This window comes from Phaenicophaeus curvirostris, chromosome Z (genome assembly GCF_032191515.1).
Source record: "Phaenicophaeus curvirostris isolate KB17595 chromosome Z, BPBGC_Pcur_1.0, whole genome shotgun sequence".
Classification (NCBI taxonomy): Eukaryota; Metazoa; Chordata; class Aves; order Cuculiformes; family Cuculidae; genus Phaenicophaeus; species Phaenicophaeus curvirostris.
Window position 1 is genome coordinate 11,334,382 of NC_091431.1, and position 13,973 is coordinate 11,348,354.

Consider the following 13,973-nt stretch of genomic DNA (forward strand, 5'->3'; position numbering starts at 1 on the left):
CTTCCCTGGAGGGGTTTAAGGCACGGGTGGACGAGGTGCTAAGGGACCTGGTTTAGTGTTTGATAAGAATGGTTGGACTCGATGATCCGGTGGGTCTTTTCCAACCTGGTGATTCTCTGCTTCTATGCTTCCTTTGTGTATTTGCTGTCTCCAAGTGGCTAGTTAATACTGACTTTTCATAAAGAAACTACAAAGCTTTCACATGTGTCCTCTTTTCCTATTTTTCAGTGGAGAGTAGTTGTTTTTGTGATACTTTTCTCATGTCACAGCTTCATTTAACCATTTACTTGCATCTGGTTTTAGATCTGGTTTTTTGGTTTGTTTTTTTTTTACTTGCATGTGGGTTTTTTTACATTTCTTGTACCTTCCTGACTCTCACTTTTGGTTGCAGCCAACTTGTGTTCCGGTTTACATCTCATATGCTGTCCGTTATGCACTTCAATCTTTTCCTGTGCTCTTTTCCTCCTCACTAAGTATCTTACTCTAGAATAACTTGTCAGTATTTTATTTTATTTTTCCCTTTTACCTTCCCTTCTTCGCCGTCTTCCCCTTACAAAACCTAAGCTGACATAGAGATCTGAAGTTGATTCTCTAACCAAATCTTTGCTTGTAATAATTCTTACTGAGATAGTGCCAATGAATGGAACTACTGGATTTTTAACAATGAGGTACAACATGAAACCTGATACCTTTGTCACTTTTCCGTTATGAGAACAGCCTGCTAGTAAAGGCAGTGGAAGGGAGCAAAACTTCTGAAGCCAAAAAGAAGTCTTTAAAGATACATCAGTTCCATGCTGCAGTTCTTCTTATCCTCAAACTGCTTTGCTTTAACAAAAATCTGGTGTGTGTTTGGGAATATGAAGGACGGCTTAAAAAAACCAAACAGACCAGTTCACTGATAACCAGCAACCGCAAATATTGGAAAGTAACTTTCACTGAATGATGTCCTGGGTAAACTGAGTCAGCTTTTGCTGTGATATGATGAAGTTGATTTCCTAATAATAGAAAACATAAAAAAATGTTCTGATGCCTCTTTACAGGCGCTGTTGTACTAGAAATTTCATGCTTTTCTGAAGCTGAGAGAATATATATGCTAGTTAAAGATACAACAGTCAACGACAAGCCTTTGAATGCTGTGGTGATTCCTGAAGTTATGGTAAGAAATGAGCTTGAATTTAAAATATGTCTTTAAAAGAAAAACAACTACCTTGAGACTTTTTCTGCTGGAAGTAAATGAAAATACATTCTATTCCAAGGAGCCATACAGTGATTTTCTGTAAGAGTGTGATGAAAAAAAATACTTGAGAGTCTGTACTTCCTGTATATGATATACTTCTGTGAGTTAAGTCAGTTGTCCTGTTACAGCTGAGTTGTCAGGGGTAACTATAGAACTGTAATTTCAAGGGAACCAAAAATTTCCCCCTCTCTTTCTTTCTTCCAGTGATCAAAAAGTTAGGTGGGGTTTTAGTTTTAGCTAGCATGTCTTAAAATGCTTACAACAATGTGTCCTTGCTAACCATGAGGTAGAGTACTGCTGCTAATTTTCATGTTTACAGTATCTTCATTTCTCCCTTTCTGCAGCAGAGAGAGTTTGACCTTATTTAAATGCTGGATTTCAAAGGAAGGCCATCTTTTGAAAGACTTACTGTGAGAGTGCTTTCAAAAATTCAGGCTTGATTCTAATTTATTACTTTTTATGGTTATAAATCACTTTCCTGTGAATTGGTCGGTTTAAGAATAGGTTTCCTGTTAATGGAACAGATCTGGGATGTAAAGAGGGAAATGGTTCACTGAGCAAAGTGATTTTTAACCAGGGTGATGTAGGATCTGTCCAAAAGACAGTGTAACCATAGTTGCTTTCCGCTGAGCTGTTGTGTATTTTACAGTTAGTTTTTCTGGAGTTGCATTAAGACAGTTGAAGGGAGGATCTTGGTTTAACTTCTTAGGACTTCACAGAAGTTTGAAAACTTAAGGATATATAATTAGTGGGGAACTATGAAGCAATTTTAGATGGGAGGGTCTCAGGTTCTATAGCCATAGTTGCATACTTATATAACTGCTTTTACCATTTAAAGAATCCTGTGCTTGTCAAGGTTTTCTGAAGGTAAAATTGTTTTTTATATGAGCAGATACTAGTGGCAGTGCTCACATGAAACTGGCAAGATTGAAAACTGTTCCTCCTCCAAAAAAAGTGAGAGCCTTGTTTGTATGCATGCATAGGCATTATGTTTTGAGACCCTTAGAAACCAAGGTCCCCTCTCGTCCAATTTATGTTTTAGAGTTTCTGTTACCGGAAACAGAAGGCAGATGGGACTGCTTTTGGGTGTTTGTTTTTGGTAGTCTCTAGGCAAATGCATTATAAGCCTAGCTTTCGTGCATGGTGCATAAAGTGACTGTACTCCACTCTGTTGATTATGTGTGTCTGATTTTCTAACACTAGGTGTGTTTGAAGTGAATTTCTCGATGCCAGGAAAATACAGATAATGCTATCTGTTATCTCATGCAACAAGTTTTGTATAAATTCCAGTTCAAGGGATGCTAGGAATGAATTTCTAATTTGTAAGAAGTAGAGGCTGTGCATGTACATATATATTGAATTTGCATTTCAGCATGTGTTGTGTCATTTGGTTGTCATCTTGAAATGAGCCAAGAGTTAATCTAAATAATATTGCAAGTGTTGTTTGTATGTACTTTGGCCACCCAGCTTACAGGTTCACTAATTACCCAGGGCAAACTAATGAGTGATTGTTGACCCTGCTTTGGTTAGCAATTGGACTTCATGACCTCCTGAGGTACTTTCCAGCCTAGATTATCCTTTTATCCTATGATGCTATTAGCCTTTGTTTATACTTTATCTATGTGACCATTTAAATATAGTAGCAGGAAATACTTATACAGGAACTGAGCACAAAGGTAAACTTACACTGCATTTGACATTCCTCTTGTGAGTGAAATACAAAGAAATTGGGAATGAAGGGCTAATGTGTAGTCTCAGAAGAAGTATGGGTCATAAAACAAAGCCCCGCAGTGTTTTCATTAATGAATGATTTTTCTGAATCACAGCTTAAACCAACAAACAAAACAAAACAACCTTTCTAAAATTTGAGAAAAACACAGAAGTAACTTGGTGGCTAGGATTTACAGTGTTTTGCTAGCCCTTCGTTTTCCCAAGGTGAGAGTACCTTACTCTCTATCTGATACACCTTCCAAGGAGGAGGCCCAGTTCTAGCCTGGCACAGTCAGGTCTGCCAGAAGCAATTTGTCCTCTTATTATCGTTACTGAAACGTCTAAATGCAGAAACAATTTGCCCTAACTGCCTGTTAGAAAGTCAAGCAATTAGTGTGATCACAGAAACACCAGGCTGGAAAAGACGTCCAGGATCATCGAGTCCAACCATTCCTATCAGCCACTAAACCATGTCCCTGAGCACCTCATCCACCCATCTTTTAAATACCTCCAGGGATGGTGACTCAACCACTTCCCTGGGCAGCTTGTGCCAGAGCTTGTGCCAGAGTGATCAAATGTGTTGTTCTGCGTTTTCATCATCTCAGGTATTTAAAAATTTAATCAGACACTTTTTAATTTTACAGTATTCAAATAGATTAAAGTACTCTCTCCATTGGAGTATGAAAAAAAAATACAATCTCTTGCATGGCTGTTTAGCCGTTGTGTGTAATGACATGCTGGGGCAGTTTGGTACCAATTCTTGGGTAGCATGTTAAGGTGGAAGTAATTGTAGGGCGGAATCTATGAAATCTGGTTTACTAGAACTCTTTCGGCAGTACTGGCAAACAAGAAAATCAGCAGTGAGTGAGCATCAGCGCAAAGGTGACAAGTTTTTGTGGCTTTATCACTAACTCCACTTACCAGTGAGGTGCCTTGGATGTCCTGTGTTTGGGTTCCTTAACAATGGTAGAAAAAGTTGTTAGAGTTTCCCAAATGGGTGAAACTTCCCATGTTATTCATTCCACTAATTCCTTACACAGATGCGTCTGACTTAAAAGCATGATGGTTTAGTGAACCTTTCGGACAATCATCACGAAAAGTTGCTTTCCACCCTTCTTCCGTTGTTGCAATTTGCCAAAAAGTAAAGAAACTGCTGGAGCTCCTGCTGTGTGGACCCAGCTGCTGCACCACTTGTGTTGAGACCCCTTGTAAAACATTCGTTATTGTGCGCAATGACTCCTTTCTGGACAGGGTGGAGGATGTTTGTGCTTGGGGCATTGTGAGTCCTTGTACACAGGAGGTGCTCCAGACAGCCTGCTGGCAAATGTTGACTTTTACTTGTTGCTTAGAGCTATCTGTAGTTCCTGGAGGCAGCCCACCACCCTGGAAGATGCACCATAGTTGCCGTGCTGTCAGGCTCGTGGCATAGAATACCTTGTTCTGCTTCATCGTCAGATGTGATTGCAGAGTACACTTGACAGAAAGGGGATTAGCGTGGATAATAAATGTCTTGCCCGGGCCTAAAATGGTGTTGTGCTAATCGTGAAAAATCAAGCAATTCACAGTGACTGTCAGGGTGTCTAAAGCACATGGCATCCTTTAACTGTCTCTAAGAAACCAGCAATAAATTCCTTCTGAAACTCTGGCCAACACAAAGCCCCTTTGCAGATTTCACTCCTCAGGCAGAGCGCTGAAGCTGGGGCTAAAAGGGGAAGAGAGTCCATGGGCTGTGAGTCACACATCCCCTTCTACTCAGTAACAAACTTGTTCGTGCATCTCTGCTGGGGCTTTATTAAGGGATTAAAAGAAATTCTGCAGCATAAAAGTGCTAGCTTGTGGCTGTCCATAACTGTAACAGTGTGTATTTTCAAAAGGAAGTGCAAAAGCCCTGCTCTGCTCTGCAAACTGTCACAGTGTTTCTAACACCTGCTAAAAAAATTGGTTTTTGAGAATCTGGCCTCTTTATGGGGATTTAGCAGTGTTTCTTACTTAGAAAGAGAGATGTTGGGAAGCAAGTTCACTGTAAGGCTAAGTGGTTTCTAGAATTCTTCTGCTTATTCTACTTAGGTGTATTTAGTCCTAAATAGGTATAGTTAGGGATTCGCATTAGAAGATACTCAAACAAAAACAGTTTTGAGTAGTATTTTGTTAGCTCCATGTGTTCTCCACAGCTGCTTTTGAGTCTTAGTAGCACCCAGGGTAGGTGTTCCCCCTTTTTTTTAATTTTGTTCAGTATTGGCACTTGACAGTTAGGAAATTTAGATGGCAGTTTTGTAGAAATTGTAAATACGTGTTTGCAACAATATATGTTTACTTGGGTAAGAGCTCACACAGCTGTGCCTTGCATGCCTTAGAGCTTACCATGTCTCAATAGTCATTGCAATTCCCTGAAGTTCCTTGTAAATTATTCTAGTTACTTGGTTTTAAACCCAGTGCATTAGAACTTGCCTGTAAAAGCAAGTAATATAAAACGTGTGTTCAACATGTCACTTCTAAATGTCTAGAAGCAGTATTTTTGGAAACTGATTTAAAAGGTAATCAAATGTTCTTGTCCACATTGAAGTAAAGTATCTATGTGACTTGAACATTGGACTGGTTTCTTTTCTGTCGTTCTTTTTTGAAAAACTTTTGTTTACTTGAACCTGCAGAACTAAGTCTTTTTTCATTCTACTGTCCTCCTACTGTCTTTTTTTAAAACTCCACGGGTTTCTGGGTATTGGACCAAGCCTGAGGTTTCAGATAACCTGTATTGTCTGAAAAGCTGAAATGGCTGGGGGTGAAATTTAGGTAGTAAAAAATATTCAAAGAGGTAGAAATGGGAAGTGGTCATATGGGAAGGTAGGGCAGAACAGAAGCTGGAATAAGGATTACGGGAAGGATTTGCCCTGTTATCCCACGGGACATGGCATTTCCTTTCAGGCCTGCTCTGCCTTTCATTGCTCATGGGATTTTCTGGGGATCGACCGTAATGGCTTATGGGAGATGATGATGCAGGAACTGATGGAGTAATGAGACGGGCTTTACTTCTGGAAAAGCCAGAGCTTTGCTTACTATTTTAATAATTTTTGGGCTCTGGAAGAGGGGACAGGCCTCTTGGGTGGACTACAGGAGGGAAATGAGATTGTGTAGGGAAAAAATCAGAAGGGCTAAGGCTCAGCTAGAAATTGGATTGGCCAAGTCAGTGAAAGATAACAAAAAATCTTTCTACAAATATATAAATAATAAAAGGTGGACTAGGGAGACCATACAGTCCCTATTGGACACAGAAGGAACAACAGTAACAGGGGATGAGGAAAAGGCTGAGGTACTTAATGCCTTCTTTGCCTCAGTCTTTACTTGTAAGGAGGGTCGTTCCGTCTGTGTACTAACCCAGGAGCTAGAGGAGCATAATGAGGCTCCCGTGATCCAAGAGGAGGTGGTCAGAGCCTTGCTAGCCCGACTGGACAGTCACAAGTCTATGGGGCCGGACGGGATTCACCCTAGGGTACTGAAGGAGCTGGCGGATGTGCTGGCCAAACCCCTTTCCATCATCTTCCAACAGTCCTGGAAGACTGGGGAAGTCCCACTGGACTGGAGGCTGGCTGATGTTGTGCCCATCTACAAGAAGGGCCGCAGGGAGGACCCAGGAAACTACAGGCCTGTCAGTCTGACCTCAGTGCCAGGGAAAGTCATGGAGCAGGTGATCTTGAGTGCTATCATGAAGCACATGCAAGAGAACCAGGTGATGAGGCCCAGTCAACATGGGTTCATGAAAGGCAGGTCTTGCCAGACTAACCTGATCGCCTTCTATGACAAAGTGACTCGGCTGCTGGATGAGGGAAAGGCTGTGGATGTGGTCTTCCTGGACTTCAGTAAAGCCTTTGACACAGTTTCTCACAGCATTCTGCTTCGGAAACTGTCAGCCTCTGGCCTGGACAGGCGCACACTCTCCTGGGTGGAAAACTGGTTGGCTGGCCAGGCCCAGAGAGTGGTGGGAAATGGCGTGAAATCCAGCTGGAGGCCAGTGACAAGTGGGGTTCCCCAGGGCTCAGTGCTGGGTCCAGCCCTGTTCAATGTCTTCATCAATGATCTGGATGAAGGCATCGAGTGCACCCTTAGCAAGTTTGCGGACGACACTAAGCTGGGTGGAAGTGTCGATCTGCTGGAGGGTAGGGAGGCTCTGCAAAGGGATCTGAACAGGCTGGACCGCTGGGCTGAGTCCAATGGCATGAGGTTTAACAAGGCCAACTGCCGGGTCCTGCACTTGGGGCACAACAACCCTATGCAGTGCTACAGACTAGGAGAAGTCTGTCTAGAAAGCTGCCTGGAGGAGAGGGACCTGGGGGTGTTGGTTGACAGCCGACTGAATATGAGCCAGCAGTGTGCCCAGGTGGCCAAGAAGGCCAATGGCATCTTGGCTTGTATCAGAAACGGCGTGAGCAGCAGGTCCAGGGAGGTTATCCTCCCTCTGTACTCGGCACTGGTGAGACCGCTGCTCGAATACTGTGTTCAGTTCTGGGCCCCTCACCACAAGAAGGATGTTGAGGCTCTGGAGCGAGTCCAGAGAAGAGCAACGAAGCTGGTGAAGGGGCTGGAGAACAGGCCTTATGAGGAGCGGCTGAGAGAGCTGGGGTTGTTTAGCCTGGAGAAGAGGAGGCTGAGGGGAGACCTCATTGCTCTCTACAACTACCTGAAAGGACATTGTAGAGAGGAGGATGCTGGCCTCTTCTCCCAAGTGACAGGGGACAGGACAAGAGGGAATGGCCTCAAGCTCCGCCAGGGTAGGTTTAGGCTGAACATTAGGAAAAAATTCTTTACAGAAAGGGTCATTGGGCACTGAAACAGTCTGCCCAGGGAGGTGGTTGAGTCACCTTCCCTGGAGGTGTTTAAGGCACGGGTGGATGAGGTGCTGAGGGACATGGTTTAGTGTTTGATAGGAATGCTTGGACTCGATGATCTGGTGGGTCACTTCCAACCTGGTTATTCTGTGATTCTGTAATAATGCCTGTGATGGCTCAAGGGGAGGAAATCCACTTCTTTTGTTGGGATGTGTAGATCCTTAAGCTGTTGACCTTACAACTCAAGAAGACCTTCCTTTTTGTGACAGTGGCATGCACTGTTTACCTTAGACTTCCTTTGCTGGCTACAAATGTCCTTTCCATGTGCTTATACAGAAATAAATATATTACCCTTATTGTGTCTTGGACATGCTTTGAGTAATTGCTTCCCCTTTTTCCAATAAAGCCTGAATATGGACAAGAGAGGCATTTTGGCCTAGCAGTCGTCACAGTAGAGCGTGAAGGTGGTTCCTTGTGTGGATGGCTTTTCATCCTCTGTCTTGCCAACCTATTTGGTTTGCTAGCAGTGAGTCCTTTCCAGTAAAACAAAATGCTGAGGCTCTTCTGGCTCTTTGTCAGCCAAAATAGCCCTTGTGAGGGTAATTTTTTTTTGATAAAAAAGTATGTGTTTCCAAACTAAATATCTCTTGTAGAATCTAAGGCAGGAGGAACAAAGGGACAAGAGAAGCATGTACCTGCCTCACCAACCTTCTTACCTGCTTAGTGTTCCTCTTCCCATTGTGTTTTCCATTTGTGCCTGTGAGTCATGCTGGATGGCAGAGGGCATTTCTCATGCAGGCAGTGACACAGAGGAGGATTTTTATATGTTTGCAGGTATCTTGACAACACCTGGCAGTGTATGACCTACAGAGGATTAGCATCCAGCTCTTGCAGGAAAGCAGAAGTTAAGGAAATCTCTCAAATACTGGGAAGCCCCAAAGAATCATTTGTTTTTAAGCATCCAAACCAGCTCACAGATAAACAGTGGTCTGGGCTACCTCTGTGTCAGACTCCAGTTTGTTTCTCCCCAGAGCTGCTCATTAATTTGTCCTGATTTCTCCATTCTCTACCTAAGTTCACCCTCTCTGGTGGTTGCTCATGGACAGCAGGAGACGGGCTCTCTGCGTGCTGCCTCCTCCCTGCTGTAGCTGTTAGTATCTCTTCGCATGTTTGCATGCTGTGGTCACGCTGCTGCCTTACTGCCCCCTGAATCATTCTTGTCTAAACTGACTTATATTTAGCACTGTTGTTCACTTCCCTGAATCTCTCCCGTCAGCTGCGTGACAAATTGCTGTTCCCTGAATGCTGTCCAATTTGTTAATACAAATTATTATACCACAACTTAGGGACTGTGGTGAACATTTCTGTTTTGAAGTATGCTCGCTGAAATGCCTGATGGACTTTTCTGGCTTGTACCTGCCGCACAGCCTTGTGGCAGGATGTGTGGAAGTTGTGCTTGCTGGCATTTTCTGATATTCCTAGAACCATTTACAAATTGTTTCACAGAATGATGTATAGACAGACTGGCTGAAATCCTTTCCTGAAGGGGTGGTTCTGATGGCTAGAGATTCTGACCTTGGGTGAGGCTGCAGGTACCATTTGGTGCAGTCTGTGGGGAACCCCAGGAAATCCCTCCTCTGCCATATACAGTGGCTTCCTTTGGAGTGGTTTTTGGACGGATACAAGGCTCCCCTACAGCATGGCTGTGCTTTGAGAGCCCTTTTAGCAGCAGCTTCAGCAAGGTGTGAGGATCATAAGATACTGGCACCAAATCTTCCTGACTTAAAATTTTGAATATGTATTTTTCAAAGAAGCTGTCAGCTTCTTATTTCATGGAGAGGATCGTGCCAGTGCCTGTCCCAAGCACACTTGTTTTGAATTGTTTTGTCCTTGTAAATTAACATGTATTCAAAGACAACCACAAAACTTAAGACAAATACTTCAACTGGTTTTGGGAGATGATCTCTCTTTGCAAAGGAAGTGTTTAAATTGCACACGGCTCTGAAAGGTACCTTATCCCTCACACTATTCTTTGGGATAGGCTGTTTGTTGAAAACATGTAGAAGGGACTACTTACAGTGCCTTTGTTTTTGTTAGGCTAAACCCTCTAGTTGGGAGTCGGTTAAGGAAACTTCATTTACCGGACAAACAAGATCAGCAGCTAACCTGATCATTGTCTGGGCACTGAATCTTTTTATTTATCGAATCTGGATTTTTTTACTAAGCATCAAGGAAGCATACTTCTGAGATGCAATAGTAATTTTCATGCCTAGTAATGGTTTTGGCTAATCCTTTTTCTTGTCTTCTTTCAGGCTTCCAAGATACCACAGAACTGCTGCCCACTTCTTGTATTTGTGAATCCAAAAAGTGGTGGTCTGAAAGGTCGGGATCTGCTATACAGTTTTAGAAAGCTGCTAAACCCACACCAGGTCTTTGAACTTACCAATGGTGGCCCACTGCCTGGGTAAATCATCGTATTTTAAATTTCTTTTAATTACATTGTTCTGTTTGAATGGATGGATCATATTCACTTGTTATGAAAATCTAAATTGCTTCTGTTCTGTCTTTGAATACTAGAGTGGTGGATCACTCCTTCTGACTGGTTCTCACTGTGAAAACAGATTTAAATTTTAAGTTACCTAAAGAAAAGAGCGTAGAGTAGTTCCCAACGTATATGCCTGTGTCTAGTCAATTAATTGAGCCTGGTCCTAAGAAAATCATATTCACTTCAGAATAACACAGATTTAATAATTTTTAAAAATAAAAAGTTTTTATAATCAAATGGGGATGGAAAGAGAAATGTCACACTCCCTAGTGAGGACTCATTTTTGCTTTTATTTACTTCAGTGTTTCATGGGAACTAAGAGGAAAATATAATAAAATCTTGTATCTTGACTCTTGAAACTTGGCCACAATTGCAGAATTAACAAGGCCTGCCTGGTCACAGCTGCAACATTTCTAAATATGAGGAACAGAACATAATGTACTTGTATAGTGGCAGGAACCGATTACTTGATTTAATCAACACCACTTTACTACCAGGTTCATAAAACTTAAAGTGATGTTTGCAGCCTTCTTAGAGTAGACTCAGTCCTTCAGCACTTCTTTAAGTAAGAATTGTTACAACAAGCTCTTCAGAAGAAAAGCTTTTATGGGGGAAATGCATCTTATGCAGGAAGCAAGAGAAACAAGCTGCACAAACTTAAGGTTTTTTTGCCAGAACTGTGTAATTCTGTTGTCTTTCTAATGCAAGTTCAAGCTGCAACTTGAGTAATTCATTCATTTTGTTTTGGCCATGGAATCCTTCTGTAGCTTTATGGCAGAATGCCTCCATTTGTTAATTGCTCCTTGTGCAATGGGAAATAAAATACCTTTTCAGGATATCTCAGTATGTAGGATGAAAAGTCACAAAAGATAAAAAATAGTTCTATGGAAAAGAAAATTTACTATGAGTCCTATAGTTAAGTAAAAAAGAAAAACCAAAACCACATCACTAATTAAAATGTCCACTAGAATTTAGAGTTACAGGTGTTCAGATTGAAATTATGATATTTAGATCTCTGTGTCTTTGAAGAAGGAAGTGATAAATAATGTAACTCTAGCTGTGAAGAATCTTAGAATAAATACTGGTTTTGTCTTTTAAAGCAACTTTATCTAGAAGTTTCTCCTTCACCATTAATTTGGTTGAAGTTGATCCTGAAACTGATGGTAAAGGGAGGAGAAAAAGAAGTCCAATAATAGTGTGTTATCTTGAATAGCGTATTAAGAGGTTTTGCTTCTCCTGAACTACGCTGTAACATTTCTGTTCCCCTTTGCTTTGTTTCTCAATGAAGGTTTCACACATTCTCTAAAGTCCCTTCCTTCCGAGTGCTGGTGTGCGGAGGGGACGGTACTGTCGGCTGGGTCCTTGGTGCACTGGAGGAGATCAGGCACAAGCTGGTGTGCTCAGAGCCCTCGGTTGCCATCTTACCTTTAGGAACAGGTGAGAATCACAGGAAGCACTGTTCTTCCATATGACAGACAACTCTGTTTTGCAGTAGAGATGTCTTGACTAAGTTCTGGCCAGTTCTGGAGAGAAAATGCAATATCAGCTTTATCTCACTACTTCCATGGCTTGTTTGGAGCACCTTAATGCAATTTCATTTGTAGAACAGGGCTGATGCACTTCTTGATGCTCTTAGCTAACTTACGAAATGCAGTCATATTTTGGGGTTCTTCATTATTGCCCAGGTAATGACTTAGGGAGAGTCTTGCGCTGGGGAGCTGGCTACAGTGGGGAGGACCCCTACTCAATTTTGGTTTCCGTGGATGAGGCAGACGATGTTCTTATGGATCGCTGGACTATTCTTTTGGATGCAGACGAGCCAGCTGAAGGTGCAGAGAATGGCATTGCGGAACCTGAGCCTCCAAAGGTGAGCTGAACATCATGTGAGTTTGATTCTTAGGAACTGCTGTTCTAGAGAAAATCACAAAAAAAAGATAGTGTCATTTAATCTCTTATTGCTCAGCTAACTTTGAGCTCAGGCCTTACTGAGCTATTTCTTAGAGAACACAGCATATGTCTGGATCTAATGCTTCAAGTTTGGTGAGACAGATTGGCTGCAGAGCACACTTTATAGCTGTTTGGCAAAAAGTATCTAATAGAGGATTAATGAAAAGATTCAAGTGACAATGGCATCTGTATTTGCTTCACTTAGAAATAAATCTATTTCTTTAATAAGAAATGCTCTTTGAAGGAGTGCCAGACACTTTCCAGAACACTGGTGGAACCGTAGCGTTGACTGAGAAACAGCCCTGCTTCCCCATTAAAAGAAAAAAGTACTTTAATCTTTCCTTTAACCATTTAAAAAAAGACTAGGAGTTGCTAGCACATTCAGGAAGTAAATCCTTCTGTCATCTCACTGCCATTGGGTGTCTGTATATGTGACACGTGTTTTATTTTGGCATCTGTTTTGCTTTTTTTGGAGTGAAAGTCCCTGTCCCTTGGCTCATATTACTTGTTTCTGTTTAGGAAAATAAAAATGTTCATTGTAGATTGTAGACTTCAGGGCTTTGTGTCAACCTTGCTTCTGTTTATCTTCAGAGAAGACAAAGAAATTGGACAAGAGGGTGGCAAGAAGAAAGTAGGAAATTATAAGAATGGTAGCAATTGGTTTTAGTCTAGGCACTGGAAAATCAGGGACATTATGTGTCCATTGGAAGATTTGACTTGCTCAGGTTCTGGCTCTTTTTCACATGGTGGAGGGGTTCATTTGCCCTGAGTGCCTAATCTGCATATTGAAGGTGAAGAGTGGGACAGTCATGGACCAGACAGAAAGGCTATTGAATGAACTGTCACGTAAACAAGAAGTTAGTTGCAGGAATGGTTGAAATCTGTAGAAACTTGAGATTGGCATATAGAGAAAATGCAGCTGAGTAGGTGAAGTAAAATTCTTCACTCACCTGGCATAATCTGATCACCTTCCAAGGTAATAAAAACCATCTTCCCAATGATGTCATGGTAAATCCATGGTTGAGGCCAAATATAATGGCAGTGTTAGTGTTGAGCAACTTGTATAGTTGTTGTATATAATTGCTTTGAAAAGCTGGGTTGTTTTTATTTCTGCATTTGTTTTTATTTCTGGCTTATTATGCCTGTTATTTGTAATTAAGATTAAACTTTGAAGTTTTTGATACTTTGGAAGTAATGGCCACACTTGTCAACAACTGTCGGTAAAGTTTTATTTTTAGTGCAGTGTTTCTGGAAAATGTTTTCCAGGATCTGTCAAGATGCGAGTAACTTGGAAAGATCATATGCAAAGTTTGCTTTTGTTGAAAAACTTTGGAACCTCTTCATTTATAAATGTAAGGAGGAAATAATACAATTTCTTTTGTCAGATTGTACAGATGAACAATTACTGTGGTCTTGGCATTGACGCTGAGCTGAGCTTGGACTTCCATCATGCTAGAGAAGAAGAACCAGGGAAATTTAATAGCAGGTAATCCTGGGGAAACCAGAGGTGAAGGGCAGACTCTTTGGCATTGCATAACTTCCAGCTTCCTGTGGCTGATAGTCTTGAAATGATATATGTGTCCACATATGTTGCTTGAGGAAGAGCTGGCACAGGGAGGAATTAAGTTAGCCAGGAACTGGTAGACACAAAATTTGTGGGTTTTGTTTGGGTTTTTGTTTTTTGGTTTTTTAATTTACCAAGAGAAAGCACCAGGGC

General features: G+C 41.7%; 1 protein-coding gene across 1 annotated transcript in view; it reads left to right on the top strand.

Moving 5' to 3' along the window:
* DGKQ (diacylglycerol kinase theta) overlaps positions 1-13,973 on the top strand; it is an 89,376-nt gene that overhangs the window by 64,838 nt on the left and 10,565 nt on the right. The window contains exons 15-19 of the mRNA XM_069880383.1: positions 1,041-1,156; positions 10,077-10,228; positions 11,598-11,746; positions 11,995-12,176; positions 13,642-13,742. Coding sequence (XP_069736484.1) covers positions 1,041-1,156; positions 10,077-10,228; positions 11,598-11,746; positions 11,995-12,176; positions 13,642-13,742 — 700 coding nt within the window. The remainder of the gene's footprint in view (positions 1-1,040; positions 1,157-10,076; positions 10,229-11,597; positions 11,747-11,994; positions 12,177-13,641; positions 13,743-13,973) is intronic.